The sequence below is a fragment of the Caenorhabditis briggsae genome (assembly GCF_000004555.2).
Source record: "Caenorhabditis briggsae complete genome, chrI, whole genome shotgun sequence".
NCBI classification, from domain to species: Eukaryota; Metazoa; Nematoda; class Chromadorea; order Rhabditida; family Rhabditidae; genus Caenorhabditis; species Caenorhabditis briggsae.
This window is the reverse complement of record NC_013489.2, coordinates 7554348-7575860: the sequence shown is the minus strand read 5'-3', so window position 1 is coordinate 7575860 and position 21513 is coordinate 7554348. Positions and strand designations below refer to the sequence as shown.

The 21513-nt window shown below is 38.3% G+C and overlaps 6 protein-coding genes across 6 annotated transcripts; 2 read left to right on the top strand and 4 right to left on the bottom strand.

The window, feature by feature from the left end:
- Nucleotides 1–517: 517 nt before the first annotated feature.
- Nucleotides 518–1766, top strand: Cbr-fkb-5 (the record flags this gene model as incomplete). Its single annotated transcript, XM_002646279.1, has 3 exons — nucleotides 518–744; nucleotides 795–1185; nucleotides 1587–1766. The coding sequence occupies 3 exons, from the start codon at nucleotides 518–520 to the stop codon at nucleotides 1764–1766; spliced, it is 798 nt and encodes a 265-aa protein (XP_002646325.1).
- A 313-nt stretch (nucleotides 1767–2079) lies between these two features.
- On the bottom strand, nucleotides 2080–4946 carry Cbr-rec-8 (the record flags this gene model as incomplete). Its single annotated transcript, XM_002646278.1, has 8 exons — nucleotides 2080–2261; nucleotides 2313–2410; nucleotides 2462–2600; nucleotides 2647–4190; nucleotides 4236–4342; nucleotides 4390–4583; nucleotides 4629–4846; nucleotides 4894–4946. The coding sequence occupies 8 exons, from the start codon at nucleotides 4944–4946 to the stop codon at nucleotides 2080–2082; spliced, it is 2535 nt and encodes an 844-aa protein (XP_002646324.1).
- A 555-nt stretch (nucleotides 4947–5501) lies between these two features.
- Nucleotides 5502–7301, top strand: Cbr-mex-5 (the record flags this gene model as incomplete). The annotated part of the gene is made up of 6 exons (XM_002646277.1): nucleotides 5502–5624; nucleotides 5669–6210; nucleotides 6399–6666; nucleotides 6711–6851; nucleotides 6896–7044; nucleotides 7100–7301. 6 exons carry the CDS (start codon nucleotides 5502–5504, stop codon nucleotides 7299–7301), a joined length of 1425 nt encoding a protein of 474 aa, XP_002646323.1.
- Nucleotides 7302–7908: 607 nt separating this feature from the next.
- Nucleotides 7909–8708, bottom strand: CBG12030 (the record flags this gene model as incomplete). Its single annotated transcript, XM_002646276.1, has 3 exons — nucleotides 7909–8046; nucleotides 8092–8541; nucleotides 8595–8708. 3 exons carry the CDS (start codon nucleotides 8706–8708, stop codon nucleotides 7909–7911), a joined length of 702 nt encoding a protein of 233 aa, XP_002646322.1.
- A 1912-nt stretch (nucleotides 8709–10620) lies between these two features.
- Nucleotides 10621–12192, bottom strand: CBG12029 (the record flags this gene model as incomplete). The annotated part of the gene is made up of 7 exons (XM_045237494.1): nucleotides 10621–10879; nucleotides 10927–10998; nucleotides 11053–11156; nucleotides 11218–11736; nucleotides 11784–11917; nucleotides 11962–12112; nucleotides 12157–12192. The coding sequence occupies 7 exons, from the start codon at nucleotides 12190–12192 to the stop codon at nucleotides 10621–10623; spliced, it is 1275 nt and encodes a 424-aa protein (XP_045094738.1).
- A 1674-nt stretch (nucleotides 12193–13866) lies between these two features.
- Cbr-smp-2 lies at nucleotides 13867–17236 on the bottom strand (the record flags this gene model as incomplete). The annotated part of the gene is made up of 9 exons (XM_045237487.1): nucleotides 13867–14068; nucleotides 14231–14312; nucleotides 14344–15054; nucleotides 15104–15414; nucleotides 15526–15629; nucleotides 15679–15929; nucleotides 15981–16101; nucleotides 16150–16337; nucleotides 17137–17236. The coding sequence occupies 9 exons, from the start codon at nucleotides 17234–17236 to the stop codon at nucleotides 13867–13869; spliced, it is 2070 nt and encodes a 689-aa protein (XP_045094737.1).
- Nucleotides 17237–21513: the final 4277 nt, after the last annotated feature.

Sequence of the window (21513 nt, the reverse complement as noted above, 5' to 3'; positions counted from 1 at the left end):
GGAGGAAACAGGGTGGAGAGAGAGACGGGACACTTATAATGACCATCCACTCAGATCCATTCATATCCTTGTTCTTTTTCTTATTCCTTCTCACCTTGTTTGGAAATTCAATTATTCGGAATCAGGAAGTTCCACGTCTTCAAGAATAGTTGTTCTAAAAAATGTTGATCAGCTTCTTTTTTAGGAGTTTTTATTACACAATTTTAGTATTTAGGATTTCATCTGAAAACCCACTAATACCTGAAATGTTCTAAAATTTGCCATTTTGAGGGCTACAGTATCTCTTTTTGCTTCCTAAGTTTTTTGTTGTAACATTTGTGCAAATGACCTACAAAAACGTTGGCGTGGCAGCTGTCTGGTTACACTCACATTACTCAGCTGCATTCAGACGGACAGGGGTCTCCAGACCTTCACCAGATGCTCTGTACCACTCAGAATAAACATTTCTTCCCTTACTCTATATATACTTTTTTGCCCTTTCTTCCAAATAATATTTGAATTGATTCATTTTTGCAGAATGCGTGTCATTCTTCTTTGTTTTCTGGTAGCAGTGTTGCCCTGTTATGCCGAGGAGGAGCAGAAACTCCAATGGAAGGATGATGACGGTCTCGAGATCAAGATTATCCGACCAATCAAGGCCGAGAAGTGCCCAATCAAATCACAGGATGGAGATGTTCTTGATCAATGGTATAAATTGACTGATAAGGAAGGAAAAGAAATTGGGTCGAATTTCAACAAAAAACCGTATGTTTATTGAAATTAAATTAATTTAATTGAAATTCGAATTCTTTCAGATACACCTTCACTCTTGGAAAGGGACAAGTTATCCCAGGAATGGAGAGAGCAATGACTGGAATGTGCAAGGGAGAAAAGAGAAAGATTGTGATCCCAGGAAGCTTGGGATTCGGAAGCAAGGGACGCGAGCGTGACAGCATTAAGGAAGATCAGACCCTCTACTACACTGTTCAGCTTGTCGATTTGTTCCGTGCTGTTCCAGGAGAGAAATGGACCACTGAGGAAGGAATCGTTATCGAGCAGACCCATAAGATCGATGAGGATAAGTGCAAGAAGTCAAAGAGTGGAGACACCATTCATCAACAATATGTTCTTCACCTCGAAGATGGAACCTTTGTTGATTCTTCTTTCTCTCGAAACGCTCCATTTATCTTCAAGTTGAACAACAATGTAAGTTTGATTTAAAGGAAGGGGACATTAGATGTTCGGAGTTTTGTTGGAGATACGCTATTCTGAAGAGACAGAGATTTGTGTTCACACAGCGTGTTGCTATTATTCTGGTACAAAAAAGGAGCTGTGAAAGAGAAGAGTTTGTGGGCGTGGCCGATTGATCCTCGTAACGAAAACAACCGTAACCCAAACATTTAGGTCCTTTTCTCTCTCGATTACTATTGATTTTCGATAACTTTTGTGATGGAAACCTCCAGACAAGTCGGGAAACTAAATTTTTGTGAATAAAACTTGCCGGAAAACGGAACAAAATCGAAAAAAGAACAGCTTGCGCCACCCTTTTTTCTGTGGTCCCTATTTAGAAAATTTTTGATAAAGGAGAAACATGATTTTTCTTTCAGGAAGTAATCAAAGGAATGGACATTGCTATGACTGGAATGTGTGAGGGAGAACGTCGTCAAGTTGTTATTCCATCTGATTATGGATACGGTGACAATGGAAGATCGCCAGCTATTCCAGGAAAGGCTCGTCTCTATTTCGACATCACTCTTGAGAAGCTCATCCAACGCGACGAGTTGTAAAGATATTCAACTACACACCTTTTTTGTTTTCGCATGTTACGGGATTTTTAAAATCGCAATTGTGATTCTCGTTTTTTTGTTTTTGTTGAGGCAAACTAATAATGAACCGATTTCACTCTTACTTACTTTCATTAATTATCAAATTATCAATGTTTCAGAAGAGTAGTTATCAGGAAGCCTGATTCAGGATGGTACAGATCTGTAGGGCAGTAAAAAAATTAACAGAGAAAGCAATAAAATAGTGAAAAACAAAAAAAAAACAACAAAACAGTATTTTGACATTCACTATTCGGTTGAAGGATCGCTCATCGATTCAAAGACCCTCTTCGATTGTAGGAACGCTCATCAATTGCAACTCATCGATTGGAAGGTCCTGTTCGGTTACAGGATCGCTCATCGATTGCGACTCTTCGGTGGCAGGATCTCGTAGATGCACATAAATGGTATCAAATGCGTTATCCTGTTTGGCAACAACCTCTCTGTTCTTTAGAGCCACTGAAATTAGTATTTTTTGAGTTTAAATCGAACTTCGTAATTCAGTCTTACATAGTAAGCCATCAAAAGCAGTCGCCGCTTTTTTACGAGTGTGATCAGCAACAAATTGATTGAAATCCACCCATTCCGACGGTCTTTTTTGGACTTCGCTGCAAATGATGAGCTTGTAAATTGATAGAAAAAATTTTTAATAAACTCACTCGAGTAGCTCTTGGTGAATATCAAATCGATTGTCGGGTAAAAGGGATCCAGAAGAGAAGAATACGAACTCATCGTCTTTCGCGTCTTTTGCTAAAAGGATACGATCCGCTTCGTATGAGATTTCTTCTAAATTCTCAGCTGAAAATGACACAGAAATTGACTCTACTATGAAATTTTAACTTACTTCTGATGCCTGTTAAACCCATGCTACTCTTTTGTTGCCGTTGTCGTGCTTTTTCAATGTTAGACTCCAAAATATTCGCTGAATTATCCTGCCGCATGGTTCCGTTATTCAAGGTGTTTGCATCAAAAACTGGTGGAAGATCCAATTTTTCAGTGATATATGTCTCTTTCTGCTTTTCTGGACTGTCGAATAAGCACATGGACGAATATTTCTCCTTGGCCAATCTTTTACCGTTCGAATCCGTTTTACGGGAATTCGGTTCTTGCTGCATTGTGGCTCCAATAGTTGAGTTTTCTGGAAGATTTCCAATCCATTCGAAATGTTCGTTTCGTCTGAATTCTTCATCAAAAATGTTTCGCATATCGTTCTCCCGACCATCGATTTGATTGTCCACACGGATTGGTGATAGAAGGACCATATTGAAGTATTTTTCATTTTCTCCAGACATCTCATCGTCCGATTCTTCATCCGAGACAACAGCACCATTAAACTCCCGAAACTTTTGAGATTTGAACAATCTTCGAAGACTTTCTGGTAATCGGTGCCCAACGCTACCAATTGGTTCAGGAATATTCATTAAATGAATAGGGTCGACCGTTTTAGATGGAAGTTTCGCCCTTAAACTTTCTCTCATTTCATCAGTGCATAGCAATGACGAATAGTTGATTTCCATCTGTTCTCGCACAGCCTCATCGAGCTCCAGATCTTTTCCGAGAACCAATGGATAGTACTTTTTAGATCGTTGCTTACGAACCGGAATCACAGGTTGAGTATCAATAGAAAAATCAGGGCTTTTTGGTGGGACTGGATCACCTTCTTTCTCAGGCGAGTTAACTTTGATGAGTGCATCAGCACCAGCGGCCGCTTCGACGTTCATGGAGGGCCCTTCCGTTCGAATAGTTTCATTAACTTTCAGAGTTGAATCAATCACGGTCAACTCTTCTTGATTGAGAGGAGTGATTGGTCTGGAAGATACCCGTCGTCTTGCTTTTTCCATCTCTTCATCTTCTTCTTCTTCTGGGCCAACTCTTTGTTTTTTCAATGGAGGTGGCAGCGAAACATCCGGATCATCAATATGAGGCAAATTCACGGCATTTTCGGACATTGAGTTGACTTTGTTGAAAAAATTCGCTAATTCTGTCTGCATATTTAGAGGAACGTCATCCATCTCATTCTGGGATGGAAAAGCCATTTGTGGTTCTCCCAAGAGTTCATTCTGTGGTCCTTGCTCCTGAATTTTCGAAGGAATATGTTCATTGGCAACAACTGAACCGTCCGGAACAAAATTCTGAAGTTCTTGCATTTGCGTTTCCTCCAATTCTTTGTCTTGTTCGACTCCTGATTGAACACGATCTTGTCGGTTTTCTTGGTGTTCACCCAAATTTGGAGTTCTTTTTTTCATGTCTTTTCTTTGGACAGTTTCACGGTTGATAGCTGGCGCTTCGAAAACATCGAAATCCACCACAACCGATCTCCTTTCTTTGCTATTTTCCTTGGAGCCATTCCCTTCAATGAATGTTTCCTGAATTCCCGCATCCGGCTGGCTGAAACGGAAAGGAATGAGCAAATTAAACTAAACCTAAAATTACCTTGAATAAGGAACAACCGAACCATATTGATTTACCAAGTCGCTATCATCTTGTCTCCATTGAGGTAATGCATCCATAATCAGGAGAAGACCAGGATCCCCATTAATCTGAATAAACTTTTTGAAAACATTCATTTAAGTGGGCATGAACGCACTCCTATTTGTTCACTAATAAGCTGCAACTGACTCAAATCAATATCGTCCACTTCTTCGGGTTTTGCAATTAACATCGAGCCAGAGTTGATGTTGTTTTGGGATCTTTTAGTTTTTTCGTCTCGATCCAACTTTTCTGCTATCCGGAGGCACAAACTCTTCTTTCGCATCTGTTCCTTCAGCTTCTCGAAATCTCCTGCAAAAAAGTTTTGCAATTTAGTTCAAGAACATAAATACTTACGCTGCAAAAACTCTACTTGCGAGCGATGGATGTGAACTGTCCCCAAAGTAAGAAGAGACAAAAGGTATAACCCAGTTTTATTAGTATAATCGACTTTTTTCTCTTTTTTATCTTTTTTTTCTGGAGCCAGTTGCAAAATCTGTTCACAAATGGAAGGTAGGTCTTGACTCAAAACCTCTCTCCGAGAGAGCTTCTTTGATTCACCGGTTGCCATCATCCTGAAAATTGATTTTCAATGTACAACACAGACTTTGAGGAAACACACCATGTCACATACAAATCTCGATTGTTTTTAATATTCTCGGTAGTGATGACCATCTGTAATTTTTTCTAATTATTCAATTCAACAAACAATTGATTTACTTATAAGGTTACTAGTGACACAAAAAAGTTTTAGGGCGGTGTCGGAAAGTTCGGTAAGAATAAGTTCATGTTACATTTTCCTCCTGCATTAATAGGTTTAAAAAAATTTTTAAAATGCATTTTTATGTCATGAATAATCCCATTATAACTTGTAAAATTAGAAGGAAAGAAAAAATGAAGTAAATTAAGAATTAGAGGCAAACAAGGAATGCTCAAGAACCTCAAAATAACTTTAAAATATGAAACTTTTTTCTAAAAAGGTAATTCGTAAAACATGAGCTTAAAGGAGCGTACGGCAAAATAAATAATGCATCTCGCGACGCTTACAGTAACCTATCATTCTGACCTTGACTGCGACCGCCGGCGCTCTGCTTCATTCCGTTTTATGAGCTAATAGGCTGGTTGCCTTCTTCTATTCTCGTTGCTTCCCTTTGTTTTGACTGAGTATTTTCTGTTTGCTTCACCGATCAACGCATCTGTTTGAATTGAACCTTTTGAAGCAGACAAGGTATGAAAGCGGCATCCAGCAGTGTGTCATCTACAGGAGGATTAATGTCACCGACGAAAGTGCTACCACCATCAGCACCACCAGGTCATCCGCCGCAACAACAACAACCGATCTACGATCAACAGGTACCGAAAGAGAGAAATTTATTCTATCTGACGAACATGTTTAGATGCAGTACTACTACGCAGCAACGATGCCTGGACAACCAATTCCAACATACGTTCAACAAAACGCAAATGGTCAGCAGTATGCTACTACCGCTCAGTCATACTATCAAGATTCTAACGGCCAGTACGTCCAGGTCACCCAGCAGGCTCCCTCGCAGCCAATGATGGTACCGGGACAGTCTTATATCTACATGGCACCACCACAGCAAGGCCCTCAACAAGTGATACAACCAGGACAACCACAGTTGATCTATTACCAACAGGCGATTGGTCAGATGCCACCACAGACCGCACCAGTTTACTTCCACCCCATGCAGCCATCAGCGACATCCATGCTTCAAGATCAGATGACAGTCATGCAACAAATGCAGCCAGCTATCCAACAGCAGCAGTCCCATCAGCAAAGGCAACTTGGAATGGAAATGAGCGTCATGCGACCAGCTCCATTGACCTCGTCAACTCCACTTCCTACCAGCCTTGAATATGAGACGATGCAACGAGATAACCAAGCACGTAACAGAAACATCCAGCTGAGGTACCATCGGTAAGAAATTTATCTCTGAAAAGTTTATTCGGGCGTTCATCTGTCCGTTCGTCTTCGGTTTTTCCGACTACTTTCCCCGATGCTGACATATCATCAGGTCTTTTCGCTTTCATAGATGTTTTTTTTTCCTGAAAACAAAATTTTTCCGTTATCCAATATCACAGAAAACCTGTAAGCTACTTTTTCAGCGTCATGGAACATGATGACTTGCCAATTGAAGAGCTCTCAGAGATCAAGCTTGATCATCACAACGATGACACAATGAGTGCTGAGAAGGAAAACAACGGTGAAAAGGTGGCACGTCGGGGGTTCACAAACTCTGACATCGAAACTCAACAACCAGCAAACTATAAGACGCGTCTCTGCATGATGCATGCATCAGGCACGAGACCTTGCGACATGGGATCGCGGTGCAAATTTGCCCACGGACTCAAAGAACTTCGTTCGACTGATGTTGTTGGTTTCCTTACTATCTGGTTTTTGAATAGTATTTTATTCAGCCATCTCGATATCCAAACAACAAGTACAAAACTAAATTGTGCAAAAACTTCGCTCGTGGCGGTACTGGTTTCTGCCCATACGGACTTCGATGCGAATTTGTGCACCCAACCGACAAGGAGTTCCAGAATATCCCACCATACGTAAGTTATGATTTGATCTTTGCGTTCTATCTTCACATTTCCAGCAACGCCTTCTGGTTGACCAGGATGTTGTAGAGCAAGATGCCATTCCAGAAGACTATGTTGTTGCCAGGCATCAGCCTCGATTCATGCGATCTAGTGGAAGATCTACGACACCAACAAAAGTAATGTTGAAGCATCGTAATGTTGCAGGGTGCGTTTGCATTACATACATAAATTTCTATTTGAGAAATATCAAAATTTTTCAGATCGATGATGTGTCTCTCCAATACTGGACGGGATGTTGCAGCAGCTGGTGGAGATTTCAGCCAAGCCGAGGCTAGTCCAGAATACTTGCCACCTCATATGAGACGGAACCGTCGGGTGAATCCACCGATGTCCAAACGTAGAACTTCTCTCAACACGAAGTGGACGTCAGAGGAGAACCTTGGTCTTCACGGACACTACTGAACCATGTCACACATGATAATCAAAATTATTGCCGTTTCGTGTACCATTGCCTGTACATACAATTCATTCGTTTCTTACTTTACGCAAATTCATCCATAGATTTAAGCTTTGACCCCTACCACACAAATTCTAATCAAAAATTTCCTAAACAAACCTACTCTACTAATTCAAGTAATCAGGTCTTCGTTTTCATCCACATTTTTTACCCATTTCCTGTGCTTTTTTACCCGTACCCTTCCCCCAAGTAGCATAACCAGATGTCTATATTTTCCGGATTTCCAACCTGGATTTCTCCCAAATGTTCACCCCTTTCCAAATTCTTTTTTAGTCCCCATCCACCCTTTTTGGGGTTCCCATCAACACACTCTAATATAGAATGTTGCCGCCCAGCCCTCATTACCCAAATTCTATTTTTCAGCCCATTGCTTTGCAGCTTCCAGGCTGATCTTATATAGACTATTTTCTCCCGATTGCCCGTGATCCCTACCCAGCGCCTTTGAAGATTGTTCGAAAACCAATAAAATGGTGAAGAAATTAGTTCCCAAACGACATACAACAAAAATATCATTCATTAAAAATCGAAACAAACAAGTTGTCACAAAACAGTTCACTTTTTGAACAATTTCATATAGTCTTCTACTGTCTGAAGTGGTTTCGTTCTCGGTGGAGGGGGTGGAGTAGATCCTTTTCGAACGAACGTTGCTCTGGAGTTCTTATTCCTGTTCTCGGGCATCCATCCTCCGATCTGAACACAAAAACATGTGGGGGCAATAAATGAAACTAAACAAACTTCACACAACTTCACATGTGCTCCGTGCTTTCTCCATGGATCAGGACAAGATCGAGCAGTTCTGCTTCGAGGAACTCGGAGATGACAGTATTCGATTGGAACATCATAAATTAGTTTGTCCACATTGTGATCCACTTCTCGATTGACTTCATCGCTAACTTGACCATCTGTATTTGTTTTATCAGTTGTCACACTTGTTACAGTAGTTATTTTATCCCATGACGCATGTGGACGTTTCCACAATCGACGGAGCATTTCTTCTGATTTTTTAATTTTTTCCGATTGACTGAGACCTTCTAGACATTTCAATGGATTTGGAGTTGACGCTTGTTTCTGGTCTTTTTCTGTTTTTTCAAACAGTTTCGTCTCTTTCTTCTCATCTGCATCCTCAGAAGTCGACGTGGATTCTGATGACGATGTAGATGATTGTGACTCACTATCCACATATTTCTGAACGGTAAAAATTCCAAGAAAAGAAATCGGAGAGATCAGCTGCCACTTACCGTATTTTTCACATCGTAGTATTGTGATGGAGTGTTACTTCTTGGTCCACTTGTTGGTTTTCGATCGGGTTCCCGTCTCATCGGAGGTCTCAAAACTGAGCTTTCTGCTCCCATTTTAATAGAAAAGTGAGCATTTGGATCAGAGCGGTCTACACTCGCTGAAACGCTTCGATCACTTTTTTCTTTGAGTGCACGGAAAAATTATTATTTCCTTTCAGAATGTGATCTTATGTAACCTGATTTTGAAGAAGGATAAGGAAGCCTACTTGAAAAATTTTTGGTTTTCCGTGGAACAGTTTGGCTTTAGTTTATATGCAGTTAGGCTGGCCAAAACGGCGTTTTCTGGCGCCACACGCCGCTTTTAATTTTTGCACTGGCCGCCAGTGCCAGTTTTTAAAGCGGCGTGAATCGCCAGCAAAATTTTTCACAGGCTTTAAACGCCGCGTTTTTAAAAGATGAATTTTTCATAGAAAAATAGAAAATACTTCATAGAGAAAAGATTGAAAAAGAAAAAAAAACGACAGATGATCCGAAACAGTGAAATGGAATGAAATTGATATTTTTAGCCCTTCGAAATATTTTATTACTTCTGGAATTCTGTTTGAAATTCTGAAAATCCGATGTCTGAAGCTTTTGAAAAATGTTTTCCGAAATTTCAGAATTTCTGAATTTGAAAAAGTCTATGGTTTGTGTGATTTTGAAATGTTATGGATTTCATGAAATTCTACACTTTCCTGAAAATTTCCGAACTTTGAATTTTCAGGATTCAAGAATGTTTGAATTTCTTGGAAATTTCAGTATTTTCATCGTTTTTCAAAAACTATTGCTGGAGTTTCTGTACTGTCATGCTTTACATTTTTTAACAGATCAAAAATGTTTTGATTCCTAAATTTTTGAAATTTAAAATGTCAAGATCAACTTCGAAGTTTTTTGAAACCTGCATTCTGAAGTCCCGAAAATCAAAGTTTACAACTTTAAATTCTAAAAGCCTAAACAAATACTTTTGAACGAAACCTCGATCCAGACATAATCCCAATAACTATTAAAGGAAGACTAGTGGTAACTTCACAAATACCAAATTCGTTCTAACATTTTATAATTCCCATTCTCTCTCTTTAACCACCTCCATTATCTGACTTCTTGTGGAACATATGACAAAACTGTCAACTGCCAAAATGTTTTTCTTGACATTTGGAGCATTTTATCAGTTGACAGTTTTCTGCTGTCTTTTATAAGAACTGAGATAATCAAGATTGAAGCTACAGTGAGGGGATATTAGTGAATCAAAAGTTAAATTCTATTCTCAAAAAGAAAGCGGCGTTTGACGCAGGTTTAAATTTTAAACAGGCAAATATTGCCTGCTTAAAAATTTCGCTGGCTTTTAATGCAAATCACGTGAAATTGAAAGGCCCACTGGCGGCCAGCAACAACCCTATATGCAGTACAAGATAAAAATATGTTTTTAGTGGAAAATAGTCAACTCTAGTTCTTCCTCAAAAGGAACTCTAGTATCTTGAAATCATAAACAAAACGATAAAACAACAATCATTTATTGGCAATATCATTTATTGCGATGTCATTAATATTACTTTTCCAGGGTTTTTACGATTCAAACCACAATTGACACTCATTCAGTTTTTTGACCATGGTTTGATGAAAAATTTCCAGATTCAATAGTTCTGTTTCATTTTTAACATTTTTACTTCGTTTTTTTTTGTCAAAGTACTGATTGTAAAACAACGAATTCAACAGAAAACCGGAAAAGCCATCACAAAAACTAAAAAACGAAAAGCCGAACCTCGAAGACATCCGGACCAGAATCGCATGGGCAGTGAAATTTTTGTGCAGACAACGGACACGGGCAACGGAAAAAGTTTTCCTACGGACAACGGCCAGCCAAAAAATTTCCGAACAACGGACTACAACGAAACAGCTCGTAGAGCTCTAGTACTACTATATGCCAAGTCGATATAGTAATGTTCTGACTGAAAAGGACTTTTCAAAAAACGGTATATTCAAAAAAAAATCAAGCATCCAAAGTTCTCTTTAGTGACATTACAGCAGTTGGAGATGCAATATTCGTATTGCTAGGACACGCACTCGGCAATTTCACCTCTTTTCCATCTTTGACCACTTCTTTGGACTCTTTCGACTCTTTCGAATCTTTATTTTCTTTCGAATTTGCAACAGGAATCGGAGTCGGGTGAGCATCTTTCAATGTGAATTTCACTTCGTTTCGAAGGACGGACATCGCATATTGTTTTCCAGCTACACAGTCATTTCTCCTGGAAATTTTTTTTGGAAGATAAGAAATTTTGAAAAAAAAACCGACTGTGCTGTTTTGTAATCCTCCAGAGTGATAACTTGAGAAACCAGAAGGCCATTGGGAAGAGCACATTTTTGTCTACAAATATGTGAAGAGACTCTATGATCTTAAAATCTCAAAATGTGAGATTACGTAAATATCTGATCGAAGAAAGTGTGAGCAAGAAGTTTTGGGCCATGGAGTCTCTCACGAGGACGGTAACGAAGAATCTCTCCAATGAAATGGCCCATTCTTGGCTCACGTTGCCTAGGACCTGGTACAACCGGAAAATAATTTCGACATACATTTTTTAGAAACCTCCTTGAATCCAATAACTTTGACATCTGAAACTGGATCAATCATCTTTGCGACTTTCATAAAATCGTGATCTCTCGGAGATGGAATCCCAATTGCTTGTGCAATCAATTTGAGCATCATATCTCTCGATGCACCCGGAAACAGAACTTTTCCTTTCATCATTTCTCCAACAACACATCCAGCACTCCACACATCAACCATCCAATAATATTCTTTTGATTCTAAAAGTAATTCAGGAGGACGATAGAATCGAGTCACTTGATAAGATGTCGAGTGACTGCCACGTTGCACTATTTTGGCACTTCCGAAGTCGGCGATTTTCAGAATTCCCTTATCCACATCAATGAGAAGATTGACTGGTTTTATGTCACGATGGACAATCATATGGGACTGCAGGTACCGTATTCCTTCAAACAATTGCCACGTGTAAACTTTTACTTCAACATCGGCAAGACGTTGTTTCTTGAGGATGTTCTGAAGTGTGAACGGCATGAATGCGAAGACGTAAGACTCGCAGAACTGAAAAATGGATTTTAGAAATCTAGGTTCTTCAGTAGCTTAATTACCGCTTTTGTCATTTCAATTCCCTGTCCACTTATGGTTGTTTTTGAAAACGCGAACAGCATTTGAACCACATTTTTATGAGGCTTTCTTCTTATTCCTGATAGAAATAACAACTCGAAATTGCGTTCGGGTGTCTCTGAAATAAAAAAAAATCTTCTAGAATTCAATGATTCATCCCACTTGGCCAAGTTTTCTTAATTGCAATCTCCTGTTCAGTTCCAGGTGAAACTAGAGTTCCTCTGTAGACATTACTGAAAACTCCCCAAGCATGAAGTCTCAAATTGGCGATTTGCATACTGACACGTTGCTGTGATGGCAGTTCATATCCGATCTGAAAATTTTTGTATGGGTGGAGCCATCGGAATAATTACCTACTTGAAATACTATTCCCTTATTCTCATCCTCGTTCATTTTTGGTTTCTTTTATCAAATTTCAGAAAAAAAAACAGCTTTTAGATATAACGTCTTTTTATTATTTAAATGCCAGCCATCTGTTTGCAGCGTCTCCGGTGCGATTTAATCTAGTTTTTTACTTGTTCGTCGCTCCACTCCTCACGTTTTCTTAAAGGGTCACGTAAATATACTTATTTTTCAAACTGTTTCCAAACCGGGCAGCGTGATCCCAGGACCAAGGCCGTGCCACGGTCGGCCGCGGCATTCTGAAAAGGGTACTTATGAGATAGGTAGGCCACGGCGGCCTAGCGGCCCTAGTGGTTTTTGGGTAGCTGACAAGGGAAGGTTTTTTAGACAACGGTTGAGAATTTGCTCAAAATTTGCATGCTTATAGTTTAAGACATGCTCTATACGATGACGAAAAAATTTTTAGCCCGTTCTCACTCCCAGGCCGAAAAACTTTGTCTGAAAATTTGGGCCGATTTCGGTGCGCTGGGGATTTCGGCTTCCCTTTCCCACCTCTACCAATTCCGCGTGAGAGGAAAGTATCGGTTGTGTGGTGTTGTGGTAAGAGGGTGAATGATCATTAGGATTGACTATGCTGGTTCGACCCCCACTGTGGTAAAATTTTTTTTTGCATTTTTTGAAACTAATTTTTGATTCCAAGTTTGCCCCCTAGGCACTATATGACACTGTTTGATTAATTTTAAAAGTTTTCAAAGAAAAAAAAGATTTCATGAGAGTTTGAGGAAAAAATAGATAATGGTCTTTTTGACCGGTTCTTACATCCTCGTATCGTTAAAAACGAAAGTTTCAGTCTCTGAAAGTTGCTCAATTTTGCTCTTTTTGAGGTGGAGTACTGTCAAATCGATCCGGATTGGTCCACGGCAACCTACGCACGAATGTATGGTAACACAAGTTTAGTGCGAGCTGGTGGGCGCTGGAGCATTTTTAGGGTGATGTTTTTATTCCTATTATTTTCAGCATGTCCTAATTATTTTATTCTCAAATTTTCAAGTCTACAGGTTGATTTTCATACGAATGTTCACTAATTCTATGCACCTAGGCACCCTCGTCGAGGAAGCTAATAGGGAAGTTACCCTATAAGGAACGGCAATGTTGTTAACTTTTCTCTTTTCTTTACATATTTTCTCCTTGTAAAGTCCTTTTGAACATGATCAGACAAACAATATGACGCCTCCATAATATTTACCGTAACCGTTTCCGCGATAAAATCTTTGCTCGGAATTTTCCGGTCGAAATTACATATCAAAGTTCTTCGAGTGTTCGAAGTTTCGATCTGCATGCATGCCCTTGGATCATTTATATAGGTTAATTAAACCCAATTCCGACTTTTTTTCTCCCAGCACAATAACTCGAGTTTAAGTTTGTTTGATCTGTTTTGCACGATTTTTTTTGTATTCTCCCAGATAAAAAACATTTCAATAAAAATTTTTTTTGTTTCAAAACTTACCCCTTAACTATTCATTCAGACAATATTGTACAAAATTTTTTCATTGGGTTGGAATCCAAAAGTGAAATTTTGAAAACAATAAAATAGCAATTAGGAGGACAAAAAAGACAACGAATACCAGATACATAGAAAAATAGAATTTTGTAAACCCGAAAATGACAGAAATTGAAAATTTGAAACCCGTAATCAAAAACGGGACGAAAGGAACAAGCATGGAATTAGCAATACGTGCGTATTGAGGAATGCATTGACACTGTGTTGAATCTGTTGGCTGAGGAAAGAGTTGATGAGAACATTTCATCAGCAATTGAAGACGTTGTGAATGCGTCGATTGGAACACGTGTAGAAGATGTTGTGGTGATTGGGCGAGTCATTGAAGACGACGAACGAGATGATGGAGCAGTTTTACCCCCAAGATTCCTGAATAATCCCAATTTTGAATCTCAAAAGAAGAACGGGTGAGAGTGCTCACAAAAGAAGCTGACGGTGCTCGTTAGATGAGTCATCTGTCAATCGGGATGGTTTGTTTCTGGATTAGTATGGAGTTAGTATACATGCATTTGGAAAAGGAAAGTTAGATACCTGCTGAAATAGAAATAACAGTAGTTGAAGATTGAACCTGTTAGAACTCCGACAGCAAAAACGGTTATGTATTTCCATGGTTCTGAAAAAAAATCATTTGGGCATATGCGAACGATTGAACTGATTTACCGGAACTTCCAGATAAAACAATTTCCTTTTGAATAACTTCAGTGGCACATGGTTTCTTAACCTTTTCCGTTTCGCATAGGCATACCGGAACTTTAAGAGAATCTTCTGAATCAATTTGATTGTTATTTGCTCGAAAACCAGTAACTCACTATTCTTCAGAGGCGGTATTAACACTGGCTTATGATTATCAAAACTGACAACATCACAAGTTCCACTATCTTGACTGGCAGACTTTCTTCGATCCGTTCGTATATCGATACATTCGGCTCCATCAGCCCATGCGCAATGTGGATCTCCATGAGAAAGACATTCGGCACAGTTGGTTGCCAAGTGACACGTGGCAGATGGTACTTTGATAACCTGAATATTCAGATAGTATGCAGTTAATGTTTTAGTATGACTTACACTCTGTTCGGTTACTACAATCAGCTCCTCCACTCCATTTTTTGTATACAAACTCATGTCCGTTATTTTGGAGTTTGATGGAAGAACTTTTAATGTTACAGCATGTCTGCCTGTTACATTGGAACCTGGTTCAGAATTGGAAATAACGATTTTCAGAATATTTCCAAGATTAGTTCCAACGTATAGGATATCAAAAGAACGATTACTGAGATCTCGAGAATCTTCTTGAGCCAAAACATGGACAAAACGATCTTTACCGTGGAATATATAAATTGGATTCGCTGATATTTCTGAAAACAAAACATAGGACAATCTATTTTTAAAAAATATTATTCTTACTATGTTTTATTAATGGCTTTAATCGAAGCCTACTCAGTTCTTCTAACTCATTGGCTTTTGCACAAGAATCCGGAGAATCAGAATCTCTGAATCCACTTGCAAAACTTTTCGAAATCGATTTTTTACTGTATTTACAAATAGCAGAAGCTCCGATTCCAGCCAGCTGAGATCGAAATGCTCCATAAAACGAGTTTGGAGATTCAGCAACACCAGCAAACTGATTGAAATAGAAAGTGTCTGTATCATTCTCTTCGATGGAACATTCAATTCTTGCCTTCTCATAAGAACTCCATTCTTTGTTGTAGGATAATCTGTAAATCGTAATTATTTGTGAGATACTGGTGGTCGCCGTCTTTTATCATTATCCCCCAGTCATATTTGATTAGTGAAAAGAGAAAGTGACACATGAAAAATGATGATACCTGCCGCCGGGATCGTCTTCGCAAACACGTCCCACACGCGCCACTTTGTGTAGACCACATCCTTCGGTTTCCATTGGAGATTCAGAAAAGAAGAAGAGCACTTCCTGAAACTATTCGAACTTATTCTCCAATTTTTTGTTTTTCCAAAAAGACCTTTTTCACTTTATGCATCGAAAGAAAATTTGCTTGCTCAAAAGAGCTCAATCCACGTGGCGTTCTCAGAATGACATCGTTCTCTATCCCTTTCCACATTTTGACGACGTTTCTTCGAATCAGAAGAGGTTCAGAAGATGAGAGTTCAGCTACATTGACTGTTATAATATTCTCATTGGATCGAATGAATGGTGAAGTGGAATCTGCATCAATCGGAGACATTCCAACTGCCGAAATCAAACGGAGTGGTTCTGAAATTAACACTTATTCACTTTATTTTAACTATAAGATCCTAGACAAACTTGTGTTCTCTCTTTTGAACTCCGCACATGTTGGCTGTAATGCATGGGTTCCGCATAGAATAAAGGTATCACTTGTTAGTTCAAAATACGTTCGGATGTAATTTTCACAAGATGCGGGATTCTGAAATTAATTGAAGTCAAGTGCCATAGATAAAAATAAATGAGCAACCTGACTGATAGCAGCGCAATTTTTCCGTGCTTCCTCACTTGATGACCACTCATATCTACTGATTTCGGTCATTGAACTGATGGATACATTGTAGACACGGTTTTGACCACCAAGAATGAAAAACTCATTCGGAACTTTATGAAGAACCACAAGTTTCTGACTCTTGGGAAACGACAATATTCGGGTTACTGTAAGAAATTCTTTTGATTTTTTCGGGATAGGATAAAAACAAGGATGAAGAGATCTTAACATACCTTGTACTTATTAACACTTTAGTTAGAAACGAGAGCAATTTAATTAAACAAAACAAAAAAAATAATCGCTTGAATTGTGTTACTGTATTTCGTCTAAGAGATGCCCATCCAAGCCCGTCAGAAGCCCGTCAACTTTGAGCTCAATTATCTCGATTCTTGTGAGAGATATCAAACATTTGTCAACTGACAAATTATTTATCATAATATCAACAATATTTCATCTGTCGACAAATTTTAGATATCTCTCACAGGAATCGAGATATTTCAGCTCAAAGTTGACGACTTGGGGACATTCTATTAAAATGGTTACGGTATTCAATCTCATTACAAAGTTTTAGAAGTAAATTAGAACTTCTTGCAATGGTTCATTCTGTATCCAAATTTGTTTTGAAACATGTGAACTTTCCTCAATTTTTATGTCCCATCTACAGTACCTCTCTCTCTCTCTCTCTCTCGTTTAATTAAATTTTTACACAACTTTTTTTGTGTACTTCTAATTCTTTTATTCCCTAGATTGACACAATTCTAAGACTAGAACCAGTTCCAGTTTATCTCTTTTTTTGTTTTTGAGATAACTAAATGGAAAGAGACACCCAAAAAGTGCACCATAAAGTTGAAAAAACATTTTGGAAAAGAGACTACAGCACATTCGATAAAAAACAAATGATGTTCCTTGAGACTATTTGACGGCAATAAATGTTTGTACGGATTTTGATATATAATTTGAACTCACAATGTGATACATCCACCCGAGACACATTCGTATCTGCGCTGAAAAATGAGCTTGAGCCAAATTGGGAAAGAATTAGAAGATTGAATATTCGGTACAACATTTTGAATTTTTTACTGACCAGTTCATGGTTTTTGCATTATGATACCTGGAATGAAAAAAACGCGTTAAAACACCTGATTAGTGGCGAAAAGTAGGAGGGGGAGAGGAGATAATTTATCATGCGGAAAATGATAGATTCGACAGATTTGGAAGAGAAAGAAAATAGTGGGATATCATGGTGAATTTGAAGATTGTGGTGAATGTAAAAACAAGACATTGGAGAGAGGGAGGATGAGGGATAAGAAACACAGGAAAGAGATTTGGCAAAAAGCCAACTGATAACTAAACAAAAAGAGATAGAAAGGGTGTGAACTGGGCCTCCCATTCAAAAGGGTGTCACATTTCGGAATGTAACAAACTACTTTTCGAGGTGACCAACCAGGACGGGTAAACATAAAAAAGCATGGGAGGCATGTTCTTTTTTCCTTTCGAGTACTGTAGGAAGAGGTCCAAAAGATAGGGTTCTTAATTAATTATAAGAAACTTTATCTGATCACAAACAGAAAAATACATGATTTGTTGATTGAAGGTACATAATTAACTCTACAGTATTATTCTAGTACAAAAACTTGAGACCGTAGAAGAGAAACGCCGGTGGCCGTGGGCGAAGATCCCACAATAAAAACTACGATAACCTAAAAATATATTTATAAAATATTAATTTTTGCGACTTCGTTGGGGAAAAAAGGAGAAATCGAAGAAAATCAGTGAAAACGAGAGAATAAATTATAAAAATAAAATTATTGTCAGGTTACGATAGTTGCCGTTGTGGGACCTTCAGCCACGGCCACCGGCGTATCTCTCCCGCAGCTCCGATTTTTTGTGCAAAAAATGTTTTTCTTTATAAGTTTTCCTGTTGCTATTGTTCTTATTACTCTTCATTATATATTGTTAAATATGTTCATTTTCCAATTCTACCACCTGAACTTAAACGAGCAGATCATTTTTTCTAAACTCCTTTTCGATGACTCCCCATTTTAAAGGTTTTTAATTCCACTCTGAACTTTTGAAAATGTTATAAACCCTAAAGACTTTACATTGTGAATTTATTTGAATTAGTATCAGTGAAGTACTAAATGGGAGAGAAGTTACAACATTTTGGACAATTTTAATGGGTAAAATGTGCACGTCAGTCGTTTTGTTGAAAAATACATGAGAGAAAATAGGAAGAAAAGAGAGACAACTGAAGTTTCGTCGCTATTGAAAAAGAGCTGATAGCAGTTATCAATTATGATGAACTTTCTTTTTCATCTCATATTCCCAAATTGAGACACTGAGGCATTGGAAAAAATAGAGACAAACTGGGGCCCGGATTCCGAAACCCCAGCCAGAAGAAGAGGAGGGAAAAGGCGCTGGTGATAAAATCTCTACAAAAACCATTAATTTCGACACTACGTCTCCTTGCATACACCACACGGAAAATGAGTGTTTATCGAGAAATTCCCATCAAAAATTGACCACAGTTTTGTCTCGTAACAAAACTTGAGAATATATACAGGAGGCACACACACACATAAGACTAATTTTGGTGAAGGGTGTGGCTTGAGGGTGATGGATGAAAAATAGAATGGAATCAAATCAGATTGAGTTATGTAATGGATATATGGAACTTCGAGGGAAGTATCTTTTGGTGTCTCCAGAGAAGTGAAGGGAGGGAATGGAAGTGTAGAGATAAATCATGACACTGTCTCAGTGGGTCAGTTTGGAAAACAATGTGAATTAAACATCTGTCAACGAGATACTTACGGTTTCAAATTGAGAATAAAACCACAGGTTTACGACGTTTCAAAAATCAGGTAGATTCAAAATTATTAATATCGGTTTCCGACAAGAATGAGTACTGTACTTCCTCCAATAGAAGCATAACCAAACCGTTAATTTTGAAATCAATTATCTTGACTCGTTTGAAACATATCAAACATTTTTCATCTGATAAACTGTTGATCATAATATCACAATTATTTTATAAGTTGGCACATGTTTTATATCTGTTACAGGAACCGAGCTAATTCAGCTCAAAGTTGACGGTTTCGATGAGCGTCTATTTGGTGGTCTATTTGGGTATTTGGGGGCGGTGTTTTCGGGTTTTCTAGGAGAGCCCGTGATAGTTTAAAAAATCGTTGATACTGATAAACTCTGGCGAGAGTAGAAAGCTTCAATTGAGAAACGATGACTAATTGTTTTCAAAAAGTTCAGAAAGTAGAAGGGTTTTTTTAATCAAGCTTTTGATGCCTAGATACTTCCAACCTATTGGAAAGGAAATTCTAAACTAACAAAACGGGAAAATGTTTGGGTGAAAATCTCGGGAGGTTTTCAACGAGAAATCCATGAATTTTCTCACAAGTCACGCAACATTAATAGACATGCAACAGTGCGTTTTCACTAGGTCCGATTTCACCTCTACGCCTTCATATTCTGGAAAAGAAGAAGACGTTGTAGAATAGAAACGGTTTCTATTCTACAAAATTGAGTTAGATACACTGACAGTTGACGTATTACATAAGATGAAAATGTGAAGATTTGCTGGTCATGTTCCACATTTATGCAAGAGATTTTATTAAAGATTTGGAGAGATTAGACAAATTTTGTAGAACGGAAAAGAAAAAGAAGAATAAGGAAAAGAAAACATGGTAAGTGAGATGGAAGAAGAGGCCATATATGGAAAAAAGGACAGAAAACAATTCCGGAATTCGAATTCCAATTTCAGTTTCACATGGTCAAAATTGTTTTTTTTTTTGTCTCTGTACGCCTACAAAAAGAACGAAATGGGGGAAATGAAAAATCTGTGGTTGGGCGGGGGTTGAATAGAAAGAAAAAGGTGTATTGTTTTCTCGCTCCACCAAAGGATTATCTGGCAAACATTTCGAACAAACTATGTACTTCGTCTTCTGCCCAAAGCTTTTCGACGCATCGAAATACGGTATTCATTTTATGAGTTTTCGGATTACTTTCAAATCGCATATGTGAATTCCAAACTCTGTTTTGATGAATTTTTTTTCCAAAAAAAGGATCCAACAAATATTGTTAGGTCGTTTTTTAAGTTAGTACTACTCACGTGCTACTTTTTGCTCATCTTCAAAACGAAGTTTTCAGCCAAATACAACACTTTTCGTGTTTTTTTTTGCTTGCTAATTCTAAAAAAAATAATGGAAGAACTGTTTTTTATGCAAATAAACCACAAAAAACAGCTGAACGACATAAAAAACTGGCTGGATAGATCAGCGGACACGGTGTTTTTTCCGGGACGTTAAAAAAAATATTTTTGAATTCGCGCATTTTTTTGGTACGCAGGCTACCGTTCGTAGCGATTCGGCCGTTCAGTCTAATGCATGCGCGTCGATACTCAGCGCGCTCATCTATGGTATTCGCGTTAGAGAGCATTTACTTTACGTCCTGAAAAAAACACCGTGAGTGGATTTTTCGCCAAAAAGTTATTAGTAATCTGACAACCCTGGTTCAATTCCATATGTCGTCAATATCTGTTCAAAGTAATGTTCTGAGGTTTCAGAAGCTTTAAAATGTCTAACATTGGAAAATTTAGTACTTCTCACTTTTCGCTCATTTTCTGTTAAAGTTGTAATTTGCTCTCGAGCTTTTTTTGACTTCCAATCTTTTATATTGGCAACTTTTGGCATAATATTCTCCATGAAAATATTAGTCGTTCTGTTATAATTACCCTCTCTATCTCTCTCAAAACAGAACATTCGGTGAAATTTCTAACAGAAAAAAGTACCCAAAACTAAAAGCTTGAAGGCGTCACTTTGGTAAGAATCAGAAAAGTGTGAAAAATCAATCCGAGATCCCAAAATCTGTCGAAAAAGAACAATCAATCAAGTGAATCGCGAAACGAAAAGTATATGTGACCTGGGTAATGTGATTTTTTCGATTGGAAGAAGAAGAAGAAGAATAAGATAAGAGAGCCGAGAGAGAACATATATCGTCGTTGATCTAATTGATGTTCTTCAATACGATCATCGGCTCCTCCTATCTCTTTTTTCTATGTTACAATGTTGCAACAACACATGCGTCGCCTGCCTCGACTCGAAAAGCAAAAGAAGAAAAAAAGAGTTCTGGCAGTTGGCATTGGAGAGATTGTTTCCCTTCAAAAAACCACCACCACACACATATAATTATACTTGGGAGAAGAAGAAAAAAGACAAGAGAGAATCTGTATCCTCGTTTACCCGCATCTTCAATCATTATGAGAAGAAAAAAGGGATGAAAAGAGAGAAGATAAAAGAGCCAAAATAATTGGAAACATTTTGAAGAGTATCCTTT